General features: G+C 44.5%; 1 protein-coding gene across 1 annotated transcript in view; it reads right to left on the bottom strand.

Moving 5' to 3' along the window:
- The window catches only part of LOC106821393 (kinesin-like protein KIF26B), a 58,511-nt gene that overhangs the window by 11,082 nt on the left and 24,376 nt on the right, over positions 1-23,053 (bottom strand). Inside the window, exons 3-7 of the mRNA XM_014826162.1 lie at positions 10,214-10,420; positions 8,423-8,516; positions 3,478-3,675; positions 1,303-1,458; positions 620-706 (exon numbers count right to left, since the gene is read on the bottom strand). Of these exons, the coding sequence (XP_014681648.1) occupies positions 620-706; positions 1,303-1,458; positions 3,478-3,675; positions 8,423-8,516; positions 10,214-10,420 (742 nt within the window). The remainder of the gene's footprint in view (positions 1-619; positions 707-1,302; positions 1,459-3,477; positions 3,676-8,422; positions 8,517-10,213; positions 10,421-23,053) is intronic.

Genomic DNA, 23,053 nt, shown 5'->3' on the forward strand with positions numbered 1-23,053 from the left:
TATATATATATATATATATATATATATATATATATATATATATATATATATATATATATATACATATATATATATAATGCCTTAGAATTAATATTATTATATCATAATCTCGAATTTTAAAGTATCTTCTCGAATTATCATTTGAATTCAGTATTATTAGACTAGATATGTCCAGCTGCATGCTCGCACATGTGCACCGTGGTCATCTGGATTGCCTGGAGGGCTAGCTGCTCTCAGTTTAGCCATGGCTTTGTGGACTAGCACTAAACAGCGCTGGCATGGTGCATGCGACGCACTCATCATGTTTCAAAACATCGATAATAGCAGCCAGTCCTGCGCTAATAGAAATTGCTTCTGACGAAATATATGTATTCGACCTTTTCCTATGATCAAATGATGATATCAGTAGTGTCATAATATAGACATGACACATATAGACTATATTACGACACTCCCGATGACATGACCAGATGTATGTTATTGTAGGTGTTCGATAAATGTTAGTGCATGTTTGTATTTTTATTGTTATTTTTACTACTGACAATGTTGTTTTATGTCCTCCGCTATAAGCCGACCACTTTTCGTTTATTTGAAAAGAGTTTTTGATTACTCGTTTTACCTCCGCCCTTGCAGCTCTTGTCCACTCTGTACTGATACACATTGAGTGTGAACAGCATGTGAGAATTCCTGCCCTCGTCTTCTGTGTCTGAAAACAAATGGATGTCCAATATAATCTTACTATAAAACCAACAATTGTACATAATTTAGTAGCATGAAGTAATTGGATTATTCGCGACAAATGAATTCAATTCACGCCGACTCTGGTAAAGGCCAACAACTACAACAAATCGTAACTACTGCAATGCTTTCCCAGCACGGCTATAAAATGCTTACATACTCAGCTCTCACACATTTATTACAGCTAACACTTCTACTCAATTCGGCAATACGATGACTCAGCACGATAAATATATTCAACCAGAATTTTTTTTATGCCAACCTCGAATTGCTTTCTCAGTAATAAGAATACAACACTACGGATAATTTATTACTACAGGCAACAATATTTTAGCTACAAATACCCTTAATGAATTAGTGACTATTAGGAAGACGCCTAATTAATTATATGTGCTACGAGTTGGTTAGATCGAAGTATGTTCACGTTTCAATGTAGGCCTATATATTCACGTCGTCATCTATTTTTTTATAAACCTATATATACTACTTATATAATACCTATATTATATAACCTATATAAAACCTATATAACCTAAATATATACGGCTTAATTGCTGCGTTTACCTTTTGCTCTGGCTGCTAGCGCAGCGTCGACATAGTAGTTCGCCTTCTCTGCTGTGGGAGCGCGTAATTCACTCTGATTCTGCAGCTGAGTGCCACACAGTGGATCCTCTCTCAGGTACATACCGGGAGACACGCCGCTACTGTTTTCTGATAAGCCTATAATGTGACAACGCAATATGTGATCATGATTGATCGTCACAGTCCAAGATGTCGCACATTAACTGGCCAATGAGTACATAGTGGCATATTATGGCTACATTAGCGCCGATTGCATTCAACTACACGTGTAAATGTGAGAAGCTTGTGTTCGTGTTTTCATAAAATGACATTACGCTGAGACAGACAGAGTTTTCAATTCATACACAATTGAACACTTCCTCAACTTTATGATAAGATGAACAGAGTCATTTGTCGAATTTGCACGCCAGATAATTCTATCAATATCCTTACGACGGATTACCGAATCACACACAGCTAGGCAGCATGGCCATAATTGATTCTATTTCTGTCCGGACTCCTACATCCTAGCTAAACCATCAATCTCGAGTAGATGTCAGTGCAATACTACTAATACTGCGTGTTAGCATAATTCGTTGCGCTATCGCTTTTCCACAACACCGCAAGCACGAGTGAAACCCCATATATGAGTGGAAACAGAACGCCAATCTCTTACCATTTCGGGCAATGTGTATTTTGGTAAGCTCGAACCAAAAACTAGCTACAAGTTCCTGAGAGATTTTCTAGGATGTGTTCATTGTAAACAAGCGCGAATCGAATGGCAAACAATGTCGGGTTACTCGTGCGTGCGTGTGGCCTTTCACTGCAGGCAATAGCTACACTAAACCTGGTACTCTGCTGCAGCAGAGCTGTAACTGGCTTCTGCGCACGAGTCAGAGGTTAATCGCTGTGGGACAAACACTAGGAGTCTGCGATGGGGATGTTGCGCGGACTTCTGGCCCAGAAGAGCAGCACGCGCGCCTAGAGAGCCAGGTGCTGTGTGCATCTTCCAGAAGCTGGCTCTTTGCTGAATTTTACCCCGGTCAGACAGGAAGCACATGCCACAACAATAATCTCATTAGCTTTACTCGCAGGCAACCTCCCTCCACGCGCGCCGGTTGAGAGCAGTAAAACTTCTATATATAACCCGCATCGTGAATCAAAAGTCGCTTCTTTAGCGTAAATTCTTGAAACTGAAGAATGCGCGTTAGAACAGCGATTTCGATCAAATTATGTCAGAAGATGGGGGTTTGCATGTTCGCACTGATTTTAGCTTTCTATCTACACGCAATCTATTGTTACTAACATCGCACGTATCATTATACATGTATATATGTAACCAACAACATGACTACGTGCATAGGTGAATACCACAATTATTGGTCGTTAGGAAAAAGAGCAGATCCCAAATTACATTTGACTAAACAGAGACAAAACAATGATAACTACGTCAGTAACTTTTCTTGGAAGTTAACTCTCTAATAACATTCACACAAGTATAATATCATGAATTGTCATGATAAATATCTATAATGATGGCACTCCTGATAATATCAGATGAAAGAAGGAAAGACCTATCATACATTTGATCCAAAATACAACGCAGTTATAGGCCTGCTTGTTGACAGAATACGGGAAAATTGATTACCCAGAGTAAGTTAATTGCATTTTGATGAAAATCTTGGTTTATTTATTAAGGGCAACTAGCACTGATGAAACCCGTACACTCTTATCTGCTAGCTAATTGCATTGTTTCGTGCTGGCGGGACAACAAAATCGACTGTAAGTGGACTGTACTAGCACTACTAAATGCTGAACTATATCGGTGCTATATATGTATGAATATGATGTACTATAGAAATATGATGTGCTAATATATGATGTATAATATATTTGAAACTATATAGACGATTATTGTGTCAACCATGTGCATATAATTGTCTTGTCCCGGATACACAACGTAGTACAAGCTACAATGTCACTCTTGCATGATGTAGAAATATTTCTTACAACGAGCTCCAGAATCGATCATATTTGCGCACTCTACCGAAACTAGAGAGCGTGCGTGCGTGCGTGCGTGCGTGCGTGCGTGTGTGCGTGCGTGTACGTGTGTTTACATGCGTGTGAGCAAATGCGCACTTCTACATGAAATCTCTACGTGAAAGTTAGATATCTTACTCGTAGCCTGCTCAGCCAACAGGTCGCTCAATGTCTCGTTGCGACCAGTCACCTCGACGGCGGACACTCGCACTGAGAACCTCGTTCCCAGCCTCTGCTTCTGTTCATTAATCAGCTTGAATAGCCAACTGATGGCGCAGGGAATGATGCCGAGGGTCTGCGGAGACTCGTCTCTGCCCACCATCGTGTACGTTTTACCTACAAGAAAATAAGAAGCGTTGACATTTCGGCAAAGTTCTCGGCGATAAACGATAGCCCTTATAGAGAGATAAACAAGGCAGCATGTAAAAGATCGGAATTTCGAGGCGAAAGTGACCACCGAGCATAACAGATCGATATATAAATCAATACGTGGTCACTACTGGCCGTGGGCTACAATCTATTTGGCACCACTTCATTACCAGTGACCCATCAGTAAGCATGACGAAATGTTATAGCGTACCCTGTTGTTATTACGAAACAATCCGCCAAATTGTAATGAGAATTCTCGGCAACTGCACACAACGCATTTATCAGATTGTGAATCCTGATTACCAGACAACGACCATCTTATTTTAAACCATGGAGAATTATTAATTTGCTAGTCCTCATGGAAAACCAGTGTGAAGATCTTTTACAAAATTCATAAAGCAGACATTATGTGCATGATGATTTTCGGCGATGAAACCAAATTGGCAGTCGAATGAGAACGGACATAAATTATCACTAGCGTTTTGCTGCGCACAACTATTCAGGAATGCCTCTGGTGTATGCTTAAATTTCAATAGGAGGAGTGCCCCTTCCGCATTAGGGTACCGATTACAAAGATTAAGCCGCCGCCCGTAAAAACTCAGCTCGGCTGACAATGGCCTTTGAAGCCATCGACCGATCGTTGACATCCTTAATTAATCCGCCTAATTAACACTTCGTGGAAGATTAGGGGGCGGCTCAGGCTTGATTGCTACCACGTCCAAGATGGTTCGATCAGGCGGCGTGTCAGCGGTAGCAGGGCAGGGAGACCCTCGCGTGATGTGTTGTTACGCAGCCGCGTGACTACCACCTTGCTTCTAAGTGCAAATTTTATAAGCAGCTCGATGAATATTCATGGCGTACGCCGCCGATGCATAACAAATAGCTTTACCGCGGAGGAGTAGAATACTGGAAATATATGTTCGGTCTGTCGCATCTCAAGCAATGTATGTATCGTGATGTGTAATGTCCGAAGCTAAACTGACAGCTAAGCGTCTATATGCCGATTTCGGCGATAAATGGGTTTTTATTATTGTGCTTAAACGTGAAAAATTAAGCCCTGTTTGAAAATGTTGAACAAAAATCATTCGCCTACTTAACGAACCTTTCATTCGTTATTTGACAGGTTTTGCGTTCTATCAAATCTTGCATGACATGAAGATCGACTGCTTAACTAATTAACCGAAGAGGAGCTCACTGCACGGCTGTTAATTAATTAGCCTCTTAAGAACACTTGGCCATCACTACTCGTGCAATTGATAAAGTCAGCCAGCTATATATGAAATAATATTTCCATTCTGTAAAATTACACTAAATTTCAAACAGTTTTACTTGCCATAATATAAATAGCATAATATTATAATAATATAATAAAGAAAAAAGATCTCACTGAAATATTCACGCAATTGTTAATGAGTACTACGGAACCCTCTAGATAGATAGATATTAATTAGTCTTTGAATTATACCTCCATCAATCATTAAACATCTGTGACACAATCAGCCATTTGGTAAAGACGTGTTTTTCTAGTCTGATAACATGGAATAAATGATGTAGTGATGATGTAAGTAGAACAGTGAAAATGTTCTAATAAAAATGCGACTATATACTATAGTCCTGGTCAGTACTCAACAAGCTGGCGGGTGGGCCGTCCAGAAAATTTGTCACACTCGTCTTACGACCTATTGTGCGCGGTGCTCAATGTGGGTGATAATAAATGTCAGTCATAGTTAGCCATCTGCCCCTCTGCAGCGTGAAACACACTTCTCTAATATCACAAGGGCTATCGAATCTCAGCTGTCCAGTGACGCAGATGAGTTCCATTCTTTGTATGCAACATCAAATTTTGGTATTCCTACATAAAGATATAGCCAGCACATGCTGGAAAACTTCTATTAGGGTCGAATAACTACACGTTCCTACACGTCTGCACCGCAACACTCGGCCATCACGGATGCCTTGAAGATTTGAATTCAGTTGAACTTGAAACAAGCATCCGACGTTGAGTAAGTTGGTTTGACTATTTCTTTTATATTCCTCTGCCAACCGAGTAATACAAACCTTCACATGAGACGTGAATCAACTAGCAACGCTGCAAGCCTCTACTGTAACCTAGCTGCCAGGTTATTCTTTAGTAGATACGAGCCATGCAAGTGCATTTACAACCAACCGCAAAGCACATCGCGCGTAAAATTGGCATTTTTATCAAATTACTTTGAGATTTTATAAATTATGTATTATATAATTTTCGGCTACCTTAAGCTCGTTGAATATGGCATTAGAAGCAAGCAATCGACAGATGCGCGCTGTGATTTTAAATGTCAAACTTCTTGCAGCAAACTAAGTGTGAAATGTTATGTAGATTAAACAATTTAGAGGCGCCGGTAAATAAATGTAAGTACTGGAAAATTATCGTAACATTTCCAGTATAAATTAGCCCACTTAATCATACAAAATGGGTTTCATAGCTACAACGTACCGTAACGCGTACAAGTTGATTTACCTGCCCAATATAGAAATTCTAATGAGAAAAGTCATGCGCAATCGTTACGGTGCCCCCTTTTTCGAACCTTTGTTGTTATCTAGTTGGATATGCCAAAAATTCGTGTTTATATTAGGCAATTCAGGAAACACAAGAAAGATAGTAAAGGGAATTCAATGATGCATGAGCTGTCGTTCGAAAAAGGGTCATTTATTCGTCGAATCGTCTATACGAAACATCCTCATAAGACAGTCAAGTTAGACGTTTGAAGCATTTGCCACCGACTTAGCTAGGGCTCCCTACATATGTAACCTTCCAAAACACCGACAAAATAAAGCTCTTGCAAACTCTAGGTATATCCACTGCAATAATCTATCGTAATTGTCGCAAAGAGTTACCATTTTTAAAGTTTTGCATCGGCAGCAGCGTCCTATTGATTTGTGGAGCTATAGAGTATCGAAAGATAATAATAATATAATCGACAGCGCTGCATAGCTGCGACTGCCCATTCATCTCTACGGTGGCTACAGTCAATGACTGGTCAATTGCACATGACATCTAAATATTCATGACGAGTTTGTAAGGGCTACTGAATAATTGAGTCTTCCCCACAGGCTCGCAGCTGTAACTATAGCTGTAGAGGATGAGATGGGATTGCTCACGCACACGGACACGCGCCCAGTAAGAGTAAGCTCGACAATTTTACCCAAAGGCTATATGGACAGATTTAAGTAACACAGTACGCGTATAGCAGCACAGTGGCTCTGGTCTTTTGGAATCGATCATATCAGTGAGTTTAGTTATTCAGTCAGGTTAAAGCACAAAACAGTAAAACATATTTACAGAACTTCCAGGTTTTAATACCGAGGACATTTTAAAAACAAGATTGTAACTTGTCGATTGATACATGCTTCCAGCAGAGAGTTGTGTCTACACGATGGATGGCTGGTATAAATAGGGGAAAGTTGTGCATCACTCACGATCATTGCTAATCGGATTTAGGAGATGTGGAGCAGATCTAGACACACGATTGTGTGGATAATTGGATGCCCGCCAACCAGCGTGCTGTGGCCGTCTGTACTTGATTTACTACTACTACTACATTTATGCCGTCAATACTTGCGGCTGCTCAATATGGACCGTAAAGAATATATTATAGAATCTATACCATCGCACTTTCACCGCCTTGTGCGCAGGCAAAAATCGGCATGTATATGTGAATACGCGAATAGGCCACGAGTACGCTTGTAGGCCAACATCGAGCATATAGCTGTCCTCGAATCAACGTATAAGTGCAGACGAGTAACAAGCAAATGCTTTTACACACTGCCAGGCCCATCTCGTAAACAGGCAACGCAAAGACATCAACCGCATTTTCAGCCGTGATAACAAAGTTGCTGCTGTCAAGGGGTTGGGCATAATGCGCAGAAATTGGATCAGAAAATTCTATATGTCGGCCTCCGCCCTCCGGGACGATAAACAGTGAAAGATGGCGGCATGACACGGCGGTGATGATGCATGCAGAGTAAATAATAATCAAATAAATAATGCATAAGTTAATTTGTGAAGAAATGTCCCGCCCATGTAACTAGCATGATGGAGAGCTAGTGGGCTGCAGTAATGAGGCATCGACACATATCGTGTATGTGGCTGTGTGTGCGTGCGTGCATGTGTATTTGGCTGTGTGTGTGTGTGTGTGTGTGTGTGTGTGTGTGTGTGTGCGTCCGTGCATGTGTATTTGGCTGTGTGTTTGTGTGCGTCCGTGGATGTGTATGTGTCTGTGTATGCGTGCGTGCGTGTATGTGTATGTGTATTTGGCTGTGTACGCGTGCGTGCGTGCGTGCATGTGTATTTGGCTGTGTATGCGTGCGTGCGTGCGTGCGTGCGTGCGGGCGTGCATTTGTATGTGGCTGTGTATGCGTGCTTGAGTGAATGTGTATGTGGCTGTGTATGCGTGCGTGCGTGTATGCGTACGTGCGTCTGTGTGCCCATCACGTATACATTCTACCCCATGCACGCTCGCACGCTATTCACTGGGATATGTGCAGAAAACGATCTAACGGAGGAGCGTTGAACGTTTCAGTACTAAAATATAACACGCTAGACACAACACGCTAACACGCACGTTAGATGAACGCGAACGAACTTTTCACGGCATTATAGTTCCCATGAATAAATGAAATCGCAAACTGCAAACGCCACGGGAAACATTGTAAGCGCGTAGACATGACCTACCTAGCCTGGCATGGCCGTAGCAGAACAGACAGCCATCGTAACCATTGACAACCGACTGGATAACGTCTGCTAACGAGCTGCTGCACATTTCACTCTGCGAACAGAAATAAAACACGATAATTACAACCCACCGTAACATAATATCTTCAGAGTTCGGTCACGGGCAGCAAGAGGTAGGAGTAAAAACACAAAAGACGGTTTATCATGAATTTTAAAATTTTAATAGTCAACCGACACACTTTTTACTCATGCAAATTTTAGATTAACACTCGGGCGTCTAATGGGACACGTCGATTTTACGGAATGGGGATTGGGAATGCTTGGGGAGTTTCTATGTAAATGTAGAGGCCCAGTCTACGCTGGAGCCAGCTCATTACGCGGGCATTCACTCTGCTAGTAAATTTATGCGGCTATTTGCATATAATTGGCAGCGCGATGTGTTATACATATATATATAATACGGGCTGATCAGGCCAAAGAGGATTCAGCGCGGAGATACGGCGTGGTAATTAAGGTCCACGCAGATCGCAAGTGTGCAAATGTTATGTGCATACGAATGCAGCAAAATCATCATCCGTCAGTTCATTTCACCAACTTACTGCGACATTGATGAGACACAAGAAAATCATTTGCATAGCCTTCCGAATAAGAATGAATCGGTTTTGAGCATGCAGCCAAATAATAAATAAACAAATAAATAAATAAATAAATAAATATATATATATCTACTATATTTGCTATCGACAATAGGATCTTAGAATTTACTAGTTGATGTTTCCAGAGAAATGGCGGGTGGGGGAAGACAGCGTGGTAATTTCACAAGGCTTCCAATCGAACCGCTCTATTAGTAATTTCTGGGAAATTGCCTAGCCTAAGGTTGCTGAAGTTAGCTTCACTCCTAAGCAACATCTTCCAACATTCCGATGTTCACATAATACAATAAACGCTAGTGAATCATAACGAATATATATCATAAACATCCGCATACAAAGGCTGGGTAATGTCATTACCACGCTTCTTCAGGATTTATTAATATTTCATGCAAAGTTATGACCCGCATGCAACCTATCCAGTAATTTAGGGGGATTATGGAATAAAAACCCGTTTGCAATTGCAAAGCAAAAAATCCCTCTAATTTATCACGCAGTGGTCTTATTAATGATGACCATGTAGTCACACTGCTAATATCTGTCATTAATAACAGAGTTTTTGTCACAGCTGACTTAGTTTATCGATCATGTATCTGTATGGCGTAAGTCACTATAAGTCTAGATAATGGCAAAAAGATAAATAACTTGGTGCATATGGTCTACTGATGAATGTAGCTAAAAGCTAATGTAGCTAATAAGCAAAAAATAACACGTGAGCGGAAGCACATTGCCTGCTCCAAGAAATCAGTGACAATGTGTCGTAGCAAAAAAAAGCAGTAGCAGTTTAAAGAAATGAATCCTCTTACAGTTCGTTATCTTCTCTCTAGCCAATGTGAGCATTTTTCGAAATAGCATCGTGTCTGATTTAATGAAAATAATTGTTCATCCACGTGATTGGCGAAGTTCTTCTATCTCAATCAAATACAGGGTGGCAAAGGGAAGATGGCAGCATGGGGGAGGGGTGGCACAGAGATGGGGACCTTACGGGGAAAGAGGGGACATGCAGCTAATGGAGTAAAGGTCATCATTGAAGATAGGGTGTGCCACAGAGGATGGGAGGTAGCAAGGGAGGGGGCGACGCAGTAAGGCGACAGTAAGGGAAGGTTGGCGACACGGGAGGACAGCGCGTCACAGCACCTACCTGCGAATCGTCCTGAGAGAAGATGGAGTCGAAGGCGAACATCTTTGGGGCGCTGGCTGCGCGCCGGTGCGCTGGCAGTGTGTGGCTGTTGGAAGGATCGTAGACTGTCACCTGCTTCTTACGATCGTCCAGCTGCATGAAGGACGCGGCGTTGTTGTCACTCTGGTGGCCGGACAAGTTGGGGCAGATTCGCAGCAGCACCTTGACCTGTGTAGAGGCAACGAGCAGGTTAAGTACCGCCGAGTACGGGGATACTTCATTCGAATAACAGGAGCGAGGTCAAATATCCTGAGATAATTATAATAAATTATGGAAAACACTGCGCGAATAATGCTCTGAATGAAATCCCGATACAAATAAGAGATCCGAGTTCACCATCAAGTAAGCAAATATTATATATACATAGATACACAAAGTAAATTGTTAAGAACAGTAAAGTACCCAAAGTACCCAGTAGTAATGAACCCTAACGCAATACTAATGACCATCATCATGATAGTACAAGGCTTCACAAATTGACTTACATACCCGGATTTAACTCAAATGATAACATATTGACAAATAACAATGACGACTTGTCACGCTTATATGCCTTGCTTGTTAAACTAGATATATTTCACCTAAAATCTATCGTGGTATAGACTTGGCCGATTAAAGAAGATAGGCCTATTTTAGTTTTGTTTTTTATTAGTTAATATTTTATGGTGATTGCCAGCACGGTTTCTTGTACACCCGCGGTAATTAAACTCTGACATTAACAACCCACACAGAATTTCAGATGATATATATGCGCTTAATCAATATGACTCGAGGAAAACAGCTATAAAATAGCTTCGGAGTTGCGCAGAAGAAAATCAAGCTTCAGCGCCAACCTCTGAGATATGGCCCTATTTATAAACACAAGGCTCTATAATCTCAAGCGTCATTGCCGATCAGAGCAATAACTAAGCCTTGTCATCGCGAGGCAGCCAGCGCCGCTGGGCGTGAGACACATACACGTACGCACGCACACACACATGTGCGCGCGACCACACACACATACATACACACACACACACGCACACGCGCGCGCGCGCACAAGCACACGCACACGCACACGCACACGCACACGCACACGCACGCACGCACGCACGCACGCACGCACACACAGACACACACATGCACGCACGCACGCACGCACGCACGCACGCACGCACACACGCACGCACGCACGCGCGCGCGCGCACGCACACACATACCCACATCTACGACCAGGTCTGTATACTACGCAGACGCGAGATAGTTAAAATTTCTTGCGATGATCGTAACTCTTGCAAACTTCGGACGTGATTTACGGGCGCGGACTCGCGCAGTCGTCGGCGATTAGCACAGCGAGCAGAATGAGCGCCGACGATTTACGATCAGCGAAACCTCGAATTGCACCTGAAATCCACGCTCCACTCATGGCTGCGCTTTTATGGCTGGCTTGGTCGGCTGGGCTGGGCTGGCGACATTAGCCAGCTGCCCCATAGGGAAGATCAGCATACTCGCAGCTGTGCGTGTATCTCAAGGACCGACCCAACAGCAACGTAAATCTCGCGCGACAAAAGAAGCGGACAGTTAGGAATCATAAACGGAGCTGCCTAGTACGGATCAGGAGATATTGCGGCGTAAATGTTGATGTCGTCGCACTTGCGCACAAAGGAATCGGGTTATAATGGCCAGGATGTGAAAGAGGGCCGTCTAGATTTAACTCCTGCTAACATTGTGCGCGAGTATAAATTTGTACCGGCAATTTTGTGGCACCATAAAATTAAGATGAGCTAAATCAAAGTTCGTCACTAAAAGTCAGCAGTAACGTACACACGGAATAAATAAAGCAACGCTACGCAACGCATGACCAGCCGGCAGTATCCTTATCACCAGTAAACTGTCAACCCTCATTCTAGAAAACCAAACAAGTGAACATCAATAACTCTATTTTAAGACTTCGGCATCACATCCCGGATTTTTCTCATAATTCAATTTTAAACTGAAATCGAAGTCAAGCCCCGCCCACTTCAGGAGCCGTGTAACTGGCCATACGATAACGAAACCATGTGTAGCTATAGCATAGAGTTATAGGTTAGGACGTACGCATCCGTGTTTACTTATGACTCAAACAGCGCTTCGTCTGCACACAAACATCCTGTAACGCTGTAAACACGCTTCTTATACGAAGTGAAGCCCGAGTGACACACGGATAGAAAAGTGGTGATTATTTCCAACCAGAGGGCAGCGCTTCTTTTTCGCAAAGAATTCCGGTCTATTACGAGCACCCGCTACGGATTTAAAGTTTTTTTTTTACGGATTCTGGATAGATTCGTGCCTCTGGGCTGTTAATTTATTTCGGCCATTATCGGCCATCGTCTTGTAAGCTTGTATCCGGATTTTGTTCGACGTTGGCAAAAAAAGGGTGTAAAAATGTTTACTTTTATACAGATCAGACTAAATGTTTATGTATACGAGTGCTGTCACTTTACCACTCATATGTATAAACAAAAGACATGGAGTTCCGATGCCGAAGCTTTATTTGCGTAGTAAAAACAAGATCCCCCGTTTGAGAGTAACCTTGCACCAGCCGTGCGTTATTAACGTTACTACAAATTATTACATAATTACATAATGAGGCGGGTACAATTACTGCATCCACTGGATAAATAAGCTTCACAAATTGAGTACTTGCAGGAATCACACTGTTCGCTCTTTGAGTTCATTGATCTAGGATTAAAAGACAGGATGAAGCATATATCTAGGTATATGAGTACCTCGGCTTACTATTCACAACTCGATGACAAGATGATCAGGCCATCATTGTTTTTACAGCTATACCTCCAAGGCTGGCGTGGGACGGAATATCAAAACATACACACTGGATACAGTTTCAGTTATATATAGCCGCGGCAGAGGGCTCGGCTGAGACCTCCATGGATGCTCATGTATTACTAACTTGCGTGTATAAGCACGAGCGAGTAATACTGTTTTTCTTGGGCAGTCACGGCAGCTGGGATTAAGCCCCATCATAAAAACTCAGCGATTGGGCGTTGGGAAAAAAAACGACGATGCGAATGCTGCCAGTGCCAGGGAAGCTGCGAGATAGTACCAGAATTGCAGTGCTTTAGAGATTCATCCACTATCGTACTGCATGCTTGCCTGTGCATCATTGCTAAAGTGATTTTGTCCAATACGCCTTCCATTAATCACGCTGCCTCTCTAGATCTCTCTTTCTCTCTCTTTCTCTCTCTCTCTCTTTCTCTCTCTCGCTCTTCTCGGTCTGCTCTCTCCTCTCTCTCTCTCTCATCTTGTATTGTGTGTGTGTGTGTGTGTGTGTGTGTGTGTGTGTGTGTGTGTGTCGTGCGTGCGTGCGTGCGTGCGTGCGTGCGTGTGTGTGTGTGTGTGTGTGTGTGCATGTGTGTGTGTGTGTGTGTGTATGTGTCGTTTCTGTATGTTTGTGAAAGGTGCCCTTTCTCTATTATATGCGATAGACGCTATACGTTACGCGTGAGAGCATTGTTAAATCTTGCGTTACCTTGGTGCGATATTGAACCTGATACTAACGGAACTGTTTTGTTCCCCATTCGGGTTTCGGACGGGATCGTATCATTCTAGAGTATAAGTTTGTGTATACTTTTACCAATAGAGGTTACATAGAACTGCGATTTGTTATTTTACACTTGGGCTACCATTCCTCAGTTTTTTTCCGAATATAAAAAGTATTATTCAATATACTGGTTGCCTAACATCAACATCATGCTGTTGCTTGTATAAAGATCTATATGTATCCATGACTTGATACCTACACATGAATGTCAACAACCCAGCTGCGTGTCAACCAGACTAGTTCCATATGGTTACTCCCGCAAGATTCGCGCAATAAACTTACGTTAGCTAGCACTGCTGTAAATATCGATATAAACATCGATATAAAATGCAAAATTATTTAAAAAAATAATTCACGGACTCTTAAAGAATAAATAATGATTATGAAAATTAAAGAAAAGAGGCCGATTAATAAAAGTGTGCGTGTGTGTGTGTGTGTGTGTGTGTGTGTGTGTGTGTGTGTGTGTAGGGGGTGCTGTTGAGTTACACCCAATGCAATTAAGTAAATTATGGACGAAAAAATGTCTAGCGTATATCTATTGGTGGACTGAGGAACAAATGTAGGTCACAAGTGCATTCATTATGCTAGCATATTAACTACGCCAGCAATTAGTGTAACTCTTAATTACCGCTAAAGAAGCAAGCTAGTTACGAGACGCAATGGCGCCAGCCTGTTCAAAAGAGCTACTGAAAAAAAACTCACGGTTGGACTACAAACGCTTGCAGAAAAACCTAAAATGAACTTAAAATGCCCAAGTGACCGATCGGTGCCTCTTGTGCACTCGTGTATCAACATTATTAAAACACCCCCCAGCTTCCAAGCTTATACGGCAGCGGATGCGCGCAGTGAACACGATGCACGGATAGAGAGAGCGAGCCACGGCGGCTGCTCCCTCGCCGCGTGCGTGCGTGCGTGCGTGCGTGCGCGAAACACAGCCGGAGTAATGGCTCGCCAATTTAGCTGTTTTGTGTCAACCTTGGTTACTCTCACGATTATTTTCGCGTCAACCACAACAGCGGCAAGTGCAAACATTCAGTTATTCGCAGTGCTTTTTTTTCTCCTTTGGTCCATTAGCACTGCGGGTGGGATTTTCGCGGGATAGACCACGTCTTATTCACGGCTGCTGCGTCGGAAGAGAGAAGATGTCGGATGCTGTGTGCGCTTTCTCGTGCGACCTACATAGTAGAGCATGTCAGGCCCTCGGCGCGGGAATTGGAGAGCGAGTATAGTACGCGAGAATCCTCGCTTCGTGAGTGAAAACGCGTGCACACGTTAGTCTCCCCCGGCGGCTTATACCCGCGGTGCCATTCCTGCGATCTTTGGCACCATAACACCTCGCAATTATTTGGGGGTGGGGAGCGAACCCCAAGTGTAAACGTGTCACATAAGCTGTCACAGTTATCGGCGTTATAACCGACTATATAGCTGTCACTGGCTGTAAGATTGAATCAGTCGTGTGGCTGGATAACTAAATAACCTAACTACACTTTACAATACAAACGCCACGTAATGATAATGATACGAGGCGACATATTCCACACAGCAATCAACAGTCGGCTGATGGCCACGGTCATGGTCATGTCTCATGGTCAGCTATCGCACTGAATCGGGGGCAAGGATCCATAACGATCCCCAATGATGGAGGACTAGTGACGATGACGCCGTGGTTAGTGGTGATCTAGCTGCTATAACAGTGATCTAGTATACAGGTAGCTGGACCGGTGACATCCGTCATGATCTAGTGCAGTGACAGCCGGCTATCTAGCTACAAGCAGCGATCGCGGGTGACAGATGGTGGTCTATAGGTGGCAGCCGACAGTACTCAGCAGCAGCGACACGAGTGCTTCTCTCTCTCTCTCTTTCTACTCTTTCGAGTAATTGTATTACTCCTCTACACGAGTGACGTCCATCCGTATATAGAGTATCCGATATAATGAGTGACAACGGCGTACGATTACACACTGCGCATCCCAGTGGTCTCGTGATGTCTGCTAATAATAAAAAAACTAAAGTAATTGGAGTATAACGAGGTTGGAATCGTATCGGGAATGATAAGCGACAAATATATGTCAATGTGTTGTGTTAAACATACATATCGCCGTATCATATCAAACATTGTATACCAGACATTGCATGTGGGAGTGTATTAACTATAGAAGTGGCGAATATGTACCAGATCAGTTCGAGACTTCGACAACAGCTAGAGGACTTGTAAACACATCTGTCGAGTACGTTCTATATCCAACCTCTTCATACTACCATCGCATTTTCAGAGTAGCTACCAGCGTTCAAAACACAAGCGTGGCAGGCACGAACAGCCCAGTCACGGGCGCTAGGCCCTAGCTAGTCACGAGTGCCTGCATAGACGCTTTTACGAATGTTTCCATTTTCTGGGACCCTAAAACACCGAAATTCGTAAAAAGCTACTAGACGGGCACGCATGACTAGGTCATTGAACGCACTCGTGGCCAGGCCCTATAGCTGCCACCACATCTCTCGTCACACATGTTATGCGAGCTACTTGTCGTGTGTTATATGCGCGCGTGTGTGACGCACGTTCCCCGACGACGGAGCGTGAGTCCGCGACTGGCCCGACTGGCAATTACTCTAGCTCGGCATGTTGCACGGCAAGTATCGCGTCAGTTGCGTGAGTGTCCTCCAGCACCGGTGAGGCCACTCAGGACACAGTCACGTAAATGGGCTACGTGTTTGCGCGCGTCCGCGAGGCATTGCCGCGTTTCTATGGTGATCAGCGCGCGGACGCGGAGAACAAACGCCCACATAAGCGGGTTTTACTTCGATAATCGATAGATATTTCTAAGAAATAATGGCTTCATCTGTGCGAGGAAGCTGTTGAACACGGAGGCTGCGTGTATCCGAGAATGTCATCCATCCCGGATCGCGACGAACGACAAAACGACTCTGTGTTTCAGATGCGATTTCATTAGACGGGACAGCATTATAGATTTACGCGACATAACTAAAGCGTCTGTGACAGATAGCACTATATTAGTACCTAGCCTCCCGTGCTAGGCTATACACTCCCTGGGTGAAGGTGAATGAACCGAGTATGGCTGCATACTTAGCTGTGACGGTCATCATCATAGGCGTGATATTACTCTTGATTGCACCCAAGCGATTTGTTGCCATTTGACACTTTGCCTAAATTGCAGCTTTGATTGCAGTAACCACGGTAGCTATCTGCATCTTAATATATGTAGACGGTTGCACTAAATCAGAACAGGAGAGCAGATGAACATTTACCCATATCGTTAAACTTCCCGAGTTCAGATGATTATTTTTCGCACCTCTATATACCGGCCTACTAATTGACAACCTGCCAAAGAGCGGGTTTGTAACAAGCAAATATGCATATAAGCCACTAATAGAAATAATAGGCTGCAGTTACAATAACCTATGAACGCTAGCTCAGTCTAGCTTTTAGATCTTGTAAGTGTCGCTTGACTACGTCGACTTGGTACATCAGATGAATGCCAGACGATTGCGTGCAAACAGAAACCTCAGTGCCAGTATTACCACTGTGAATAGGTCTAGTATATCAGGTTGCTTTCTAATATTCTCGTCCCACAACACCTCTTTGTAGCCTGTTCTTCGCCTTTAATTGCAGTGGCAGGACGGCCCAGTTTGGTCTGTATGGGTATAGTCAAGAAGCGTATCTCGGTAATACACAGCCTGAATACAGAGCCTTTCAAGAAAGGCGTCTTTTAAACGACACGAAACGCTATATATCTCGGTAAGGCAACAGATATTTTGCCACCACTCAAAAAAAACCTGCAGCAATCACCCATTACTATAACCGATAACCTATAGGCATGCATGTGCCTCGCCCCTCGTGTCACTTGCACGGACTGCAATGACTGACAGCACGACAAAGACCCCAAAGGGCAAAAGTCGCTAAGTTGCAGAGAAAAGATGAATAGCCTGGTGATAATTTCCAATCTGCAGTCAGGTTTGGTTTTGCAGGGTGTCAAATCGGATAGCTCTTTTATCACCGTAGGAGATAGCATTCAGCTGTCCGGTTTGCGCCAATCAGCGACACAGAGCAGTGGGCGAGCGGCCTGACAGCTGGAGTGGTGCTGTCGCTGCGATGTGCAGCTGCCGTGAATGACGACTCCTCCCTCGCTACCGCCTATATGTCGTCACTTACCAGCAGCGCACAGCGAGGGGGGATGCTCGCTTAATTGAACAGCCGGCTTGGTGGCCACTTCCCTGTCACGGACATTCGAAGGGGATGCTCGCTCAATTTAACGGCCGGGTTGCCCGACACAGACAGCAGGAAGAATATTTAGTAATAGCCTGCTGGTGAGCCGGCTCTATTCAGCGACTTAGAATCGGACAACACAACAATATAATATATGTTATCTGATCAGGAAGAACAGAAAGTTCATCACAACCATGGGCACACATATCTGAACATGACGAAAACGGTACTATAGGTAGTTGCACAAGTTCACTGTCAATTGACTATAAGACTATCTAGACCAGTGGTTCCTAACCGTTTTTGAGTCATTGACCCCTTTGAGGATCTGGTGAATGCTACGGACCCCTCCCCAGAATATGCAAATAAGCACATAAACACAAAATTGTGCATACAATGGGGTTCACGGACCCCCTGAAGCCCATCCACTGGCCCCAAAGGGGTCCATGGACCACAGGTTAAGAACCTCTGATCTAGACTATAGTTTTACGGGTAGCAGATTTACATGCTAATTTTTGCTCGCAAGGTGTCGCAACTGTCGCTTTGTGAATAATTATAAATTAATTGCTTTGGCTATATATCGGTTTCGCTATAATTTAATTGTTCGCGCTATCATTCCACGGGCTTAGTTATTGAAATAGTTTCTAACAATGACGATTTATATCGTACGTGACGTATTTTCATACAAAAATCGCAACAGCATATTTTACATGACCACTACGATGATATTGTAGTCATCTGAGCACATATAGGACCGTGCACAGGCACTTGGAACGTTTCAATAAAAAACGGTAAATAAACACGGAATGTATTTACTACCAAAGTCTTTTCACTTTAGTCTTGTTGTTTGTGCACAGCAGCGTGCGTGCGGTGTATTCATGTGTTGCAGAGGAGCATATGAACGGCATTTACAGGAAGTTATCGGCAATAATAGGCGAAAGGGAGTAAAGACACATTAAGACTTTGGTAGTAAATACATTCCGTGTTTATTTAACATATTTTTCTTATTGAAACGTTCCAAGATGCCTGTGGGACCGTGCGCACCTTGCGTGTGGGATGTGTTCGATAACACGCAATGCAGACCAGCACGAGGCGGAGTTTATTCACTCTCTATCCATATGGGTGGGCATGGATATCGCTTGAGGGTTTATCTGTTTTATGCTCCTATACACATTTATTCAAGCTGAGCAGGAAGCTATAATAACAATTGATTAACTCCAAAGAAAGACGACAAAGCCCGATCGTTATCTGAGGTTCAGGTAGGAGACAGGAAACCACGAGCAGAGCTGGGGGGGGGGCTACAAACATGAGCCTACACGAACAACGCGGCACTTCTGGGTAACAAGCACCTCCAAGCAGTACGGACATCTGAAACCGCACTCAGTTGGTACAACAGTGGGTTTTCACTAAAACATGACGACGTAATAATAAATCATGTCTATATATAAAAAGCATTTTTTTCCAATCTGGCCCTGCAAAATACCAAGAGCTCATAATACCTGTAATATAGATATTATATGAGCTCTTGATAATATGCACGAGAAACTGACCACACATAGTTAATATATAAGCGACTGCACCACATTCCACAGAGTGAACGACGGTGAAGCGATGGTATGTGTCGTCTGAAGAGTCGCACGATCACTACAAACTCAGATAGCAGCAGTACGAAGCGTTATGCCGACATAGTGAGACAGGAGGCGCCGTGAAATAGACCACGCGGATGCTTCCTGCAGTCACACACTGCTCAGCAGCGTCCGCCGAATCACGCCCGCGCGGCGTGATACATGCAATAATGAAATAAAAAGGCGAAAGTCGGCCGCGAATCAACGGCCTATTGACGAACTCTTTGCTTGCCGATTAGGCGGCGGAAAGCGCAATTTGTGCGAGCAAATGAAGCATCTGTCTCCTTATCCCTGCAGCTGTGTGTCAGGAACAACTGTGGCGAGCCAAACACCAGAAGCAGCTGTATGTTAATGATTTTTTTTTGTACCGAGACACGCCTCCCAAGGCGCGCCAACAAACCGTTCAAGTTCTATAATTGTGTTCGCTCAGGCAGCAGAACAAGAGGAGGTGACAAAAGTTGGCTGCTTTCCTATAGCAACGGGTACGGTTGGTGGACACGGTACATAGGCGCTTATTATTTCTGTACTCGAGAGAGCCGAAATGCGGCGCAGAAACCAATGTCGAAAGCTGCTATATACGCCTCTTCAAAATTTAAAACTGTTTCAATAAACTTTTTAAGTGCGCATAGACAGAACGGCAGCGGTAAACTTAAACAAATAAACGCGTAGAAACATATGGCCACATAACAATGTTGTTATTAGACCAATAAAACAATTATTCGCGATAATGCAACAGGCAGAGTTGCAGGCAGATAATAACAACAATATTCTCTAATAACCAGTGACTGTTAGATTAACGAAATTGTAGATGAAGTTTAACGCGTGCGTTCGTTAGCGTGTTTGTGTGCGTGCGCGCGCGCGCGTGTGCGCGTGTGCGATTGCGTTTGTGTGTGCGCGCGCGTGTGTAATGTGCATGTGTGGGTGTGTGCATGCGTGAGTCTGTGCGTGCGTGCGTGCGCGTGCGCGCGTGTGTGTGCTACCAGTCTGCGCGCGTGTGTACGTGCGTGACATTCTCAACAAATTTATTACCAAACGTTTACCAATATTATATTAACACATATGCAAGCTTATAATGCTATCAATAATTGAAACGTCTTCCAAGTTCACATGCTTCACTGACTCACAACAACATGAAATCGAAAATAGCCCAACGTATGAAACTATGAAAATGCTTTTATCCCGTCTATTATTTGCTGTCACTGCACAAAAGAGCGTGGATTTTTTGTACACGCTTCGAAACTTGACAAGACCGTGAATGGCGTGACAAGTGGAAACTAACTGCGAGCGGTTGGCGTGCACTCGGAATGTGACACAACCTGAATGACGCCGAACCAGAGAAAATCGCGATGTGACATTTACAAGGGACGTTCCCGCACGTGCAAATACACGCGCGACAATGCGACTGTCACGCCAATGCGACGCCACGCCGACGTCCGCACGTCTACTAATGGACGCGACTTCTCGCTCTCGCTTGCGCCTTTTTGCGGCCGCCTTCTCTCGTGACAGGTACACGACAGCACACGTCGGCGAGTAGGCATTGAAATGTCACCGACAGAATAGGTGAGCTACTGATCACTTTAACTGACTACGGCATTCCCACGACCACAGCGCCACGTGAATGGTGGCCAGACAAGAGAGCATCGCCGGGCGGCCGACATTGCCGTCTGATCGCCGGGCTGCGTTATACGAAGAAAGACTCTCCGGTCAAATATCTAACGCAATCATTCACTCTAACGCGAACGCGACACCTGGGGACGTTTCTCATCCGGTCACGCAAATCTATCGGTCAACGCTCAAAGCCGAGAGCTCGCGCCAAATCCACGCCGATTCTTAGATCTCATTAGGCGTTGTCACTCCGCGTACAACAGTGGTGGGCAGACGAAGAAATACGCGTGCGGTTTCACGAGACAACGGCCAATTCATATCACTGGTGCATGGCTAGCGGATGGATGTGTACAGCTCGTGTATGTGACGCCCGCGCCCTGCGTCACAGATCATTCTCAAACTGAATCTCCGATATACGATTCTGAGCACAATACAGCGATGTGTGGGCGCGGTGATGAATGCGAGAGTGATTGCCAGCCTGCTGCTGCTGCCCCCGTCGTTAGCGAATCAAATACAACACGCGCGCGTGCTCGCGGAGCGGTGACAAATCTCAAAATTATGAAGTGCTGGCATCATTAATTCTGCTTCAATAAAGTATGTCAGCGAAGTCTATTAGGCTCTATTATGGCGCCGCAGACAAATAGCACAGGTGGCGCCCTAGCCATATAGGACATGTGGGTGTGCTCTCCGCAGCTAGCTATATAGCCCAGAGGGAGACAGCAGGTCCATTACATTTCAGGCGCAGCCCTCGGCTGTTGTTTGCCATTTCATTTCAGCTGTCGACGCTTGCAAACAAATCACTGGGACGTCGACATGGCGTTACAGGGTGGTGTTTGGAGGTGCTGTTGGAATAAGCGGAGGAGGAGGAGGATGTGGTGGCGGTGTTGCTGGTATTTGAAAAAGAGGAAGGGATAGTCGATGGTTGCAAACAAATCACTGGGACATCGACATGGCGTTACAGGGTGGTGTTGGAGGTGTTGCTGGAATAAGAGGAGGAGGAGATAGTGTTGATGGTGTTTGAAGAATAGGGTGGTGGGTGGTGCTGGCGGTAAGGGGTGGGTAGTGGTGCTGTCGGTAAGGGGTGGGTGGTGGTGCTGGCGGTAAGGGGTGGGTGGTGGTGCTGGCGGTAAGGGGTGGGTGGTGGTGCTGGCGGTAAGGGGTGGGTGGTGGTGCTGGCGGTAAGGGGTGGGTGGTGGTGCTGGCGGTAAGGGGTGGGTGGTTTTGCTGGCGGTAAGGGGTGGGTGGTGGTGCTGGTGGCAAGGGGTGGGCAAGCGGACAGGTTCAGCTCACCACTCCGCAATGAGCTGCAATTAATTCCCCCTCGTAGAGAACAGTCCGGGTTTTTTTCGTTCTTCAGGTACATGCACTCGTATTTGTATTCGCGGGCAAGCAAAACCTCGCAGAAATGCCGTACAGGCAGTGAACAGTCGGACGACGGGCCGCGACTGCAAGCATGCAACAGAATTCGTCATCTCCCCCTCCCTCCCACTCCCGCTGTTCGCCTAATTTGGAAAACCCGCAGGCGCCCGAGTAAAGAGTTACTATTACATAATTGTAATAGCGGGGGAGGCGGCGGTAAATAGCGGCTATCATGGAGGACCCACTTGTTAATTTAGCGCGATGTGGGATGCCCGGCCGGGGGGAGCACCTGCAGACCTTAATCGGGTTAGTTAGGCGCACCACTAACGATGACCCGTCATTTTCTACTTAGGGTGTTGATTTACAAATTGCTACTTTCCTTGCCGAAAAATCACGCCGGCGGCCAACTTCTT

Source organism: Priapulus caudatus, unplaced genomic scaffold, assembly GCF_000485595.1.
Source record: "Priapulus caudatus unplaced genomic scaffold, Priapulus_caudatus-5.0.1 Scaffold71, whole genome shotgun sequence".
NCBI lineage: Eukaryota > Metazoa > Priapulida > Priapulimorpha > Priapulimorphida > Priapulidae > Priapulus > Priapulus caudatus.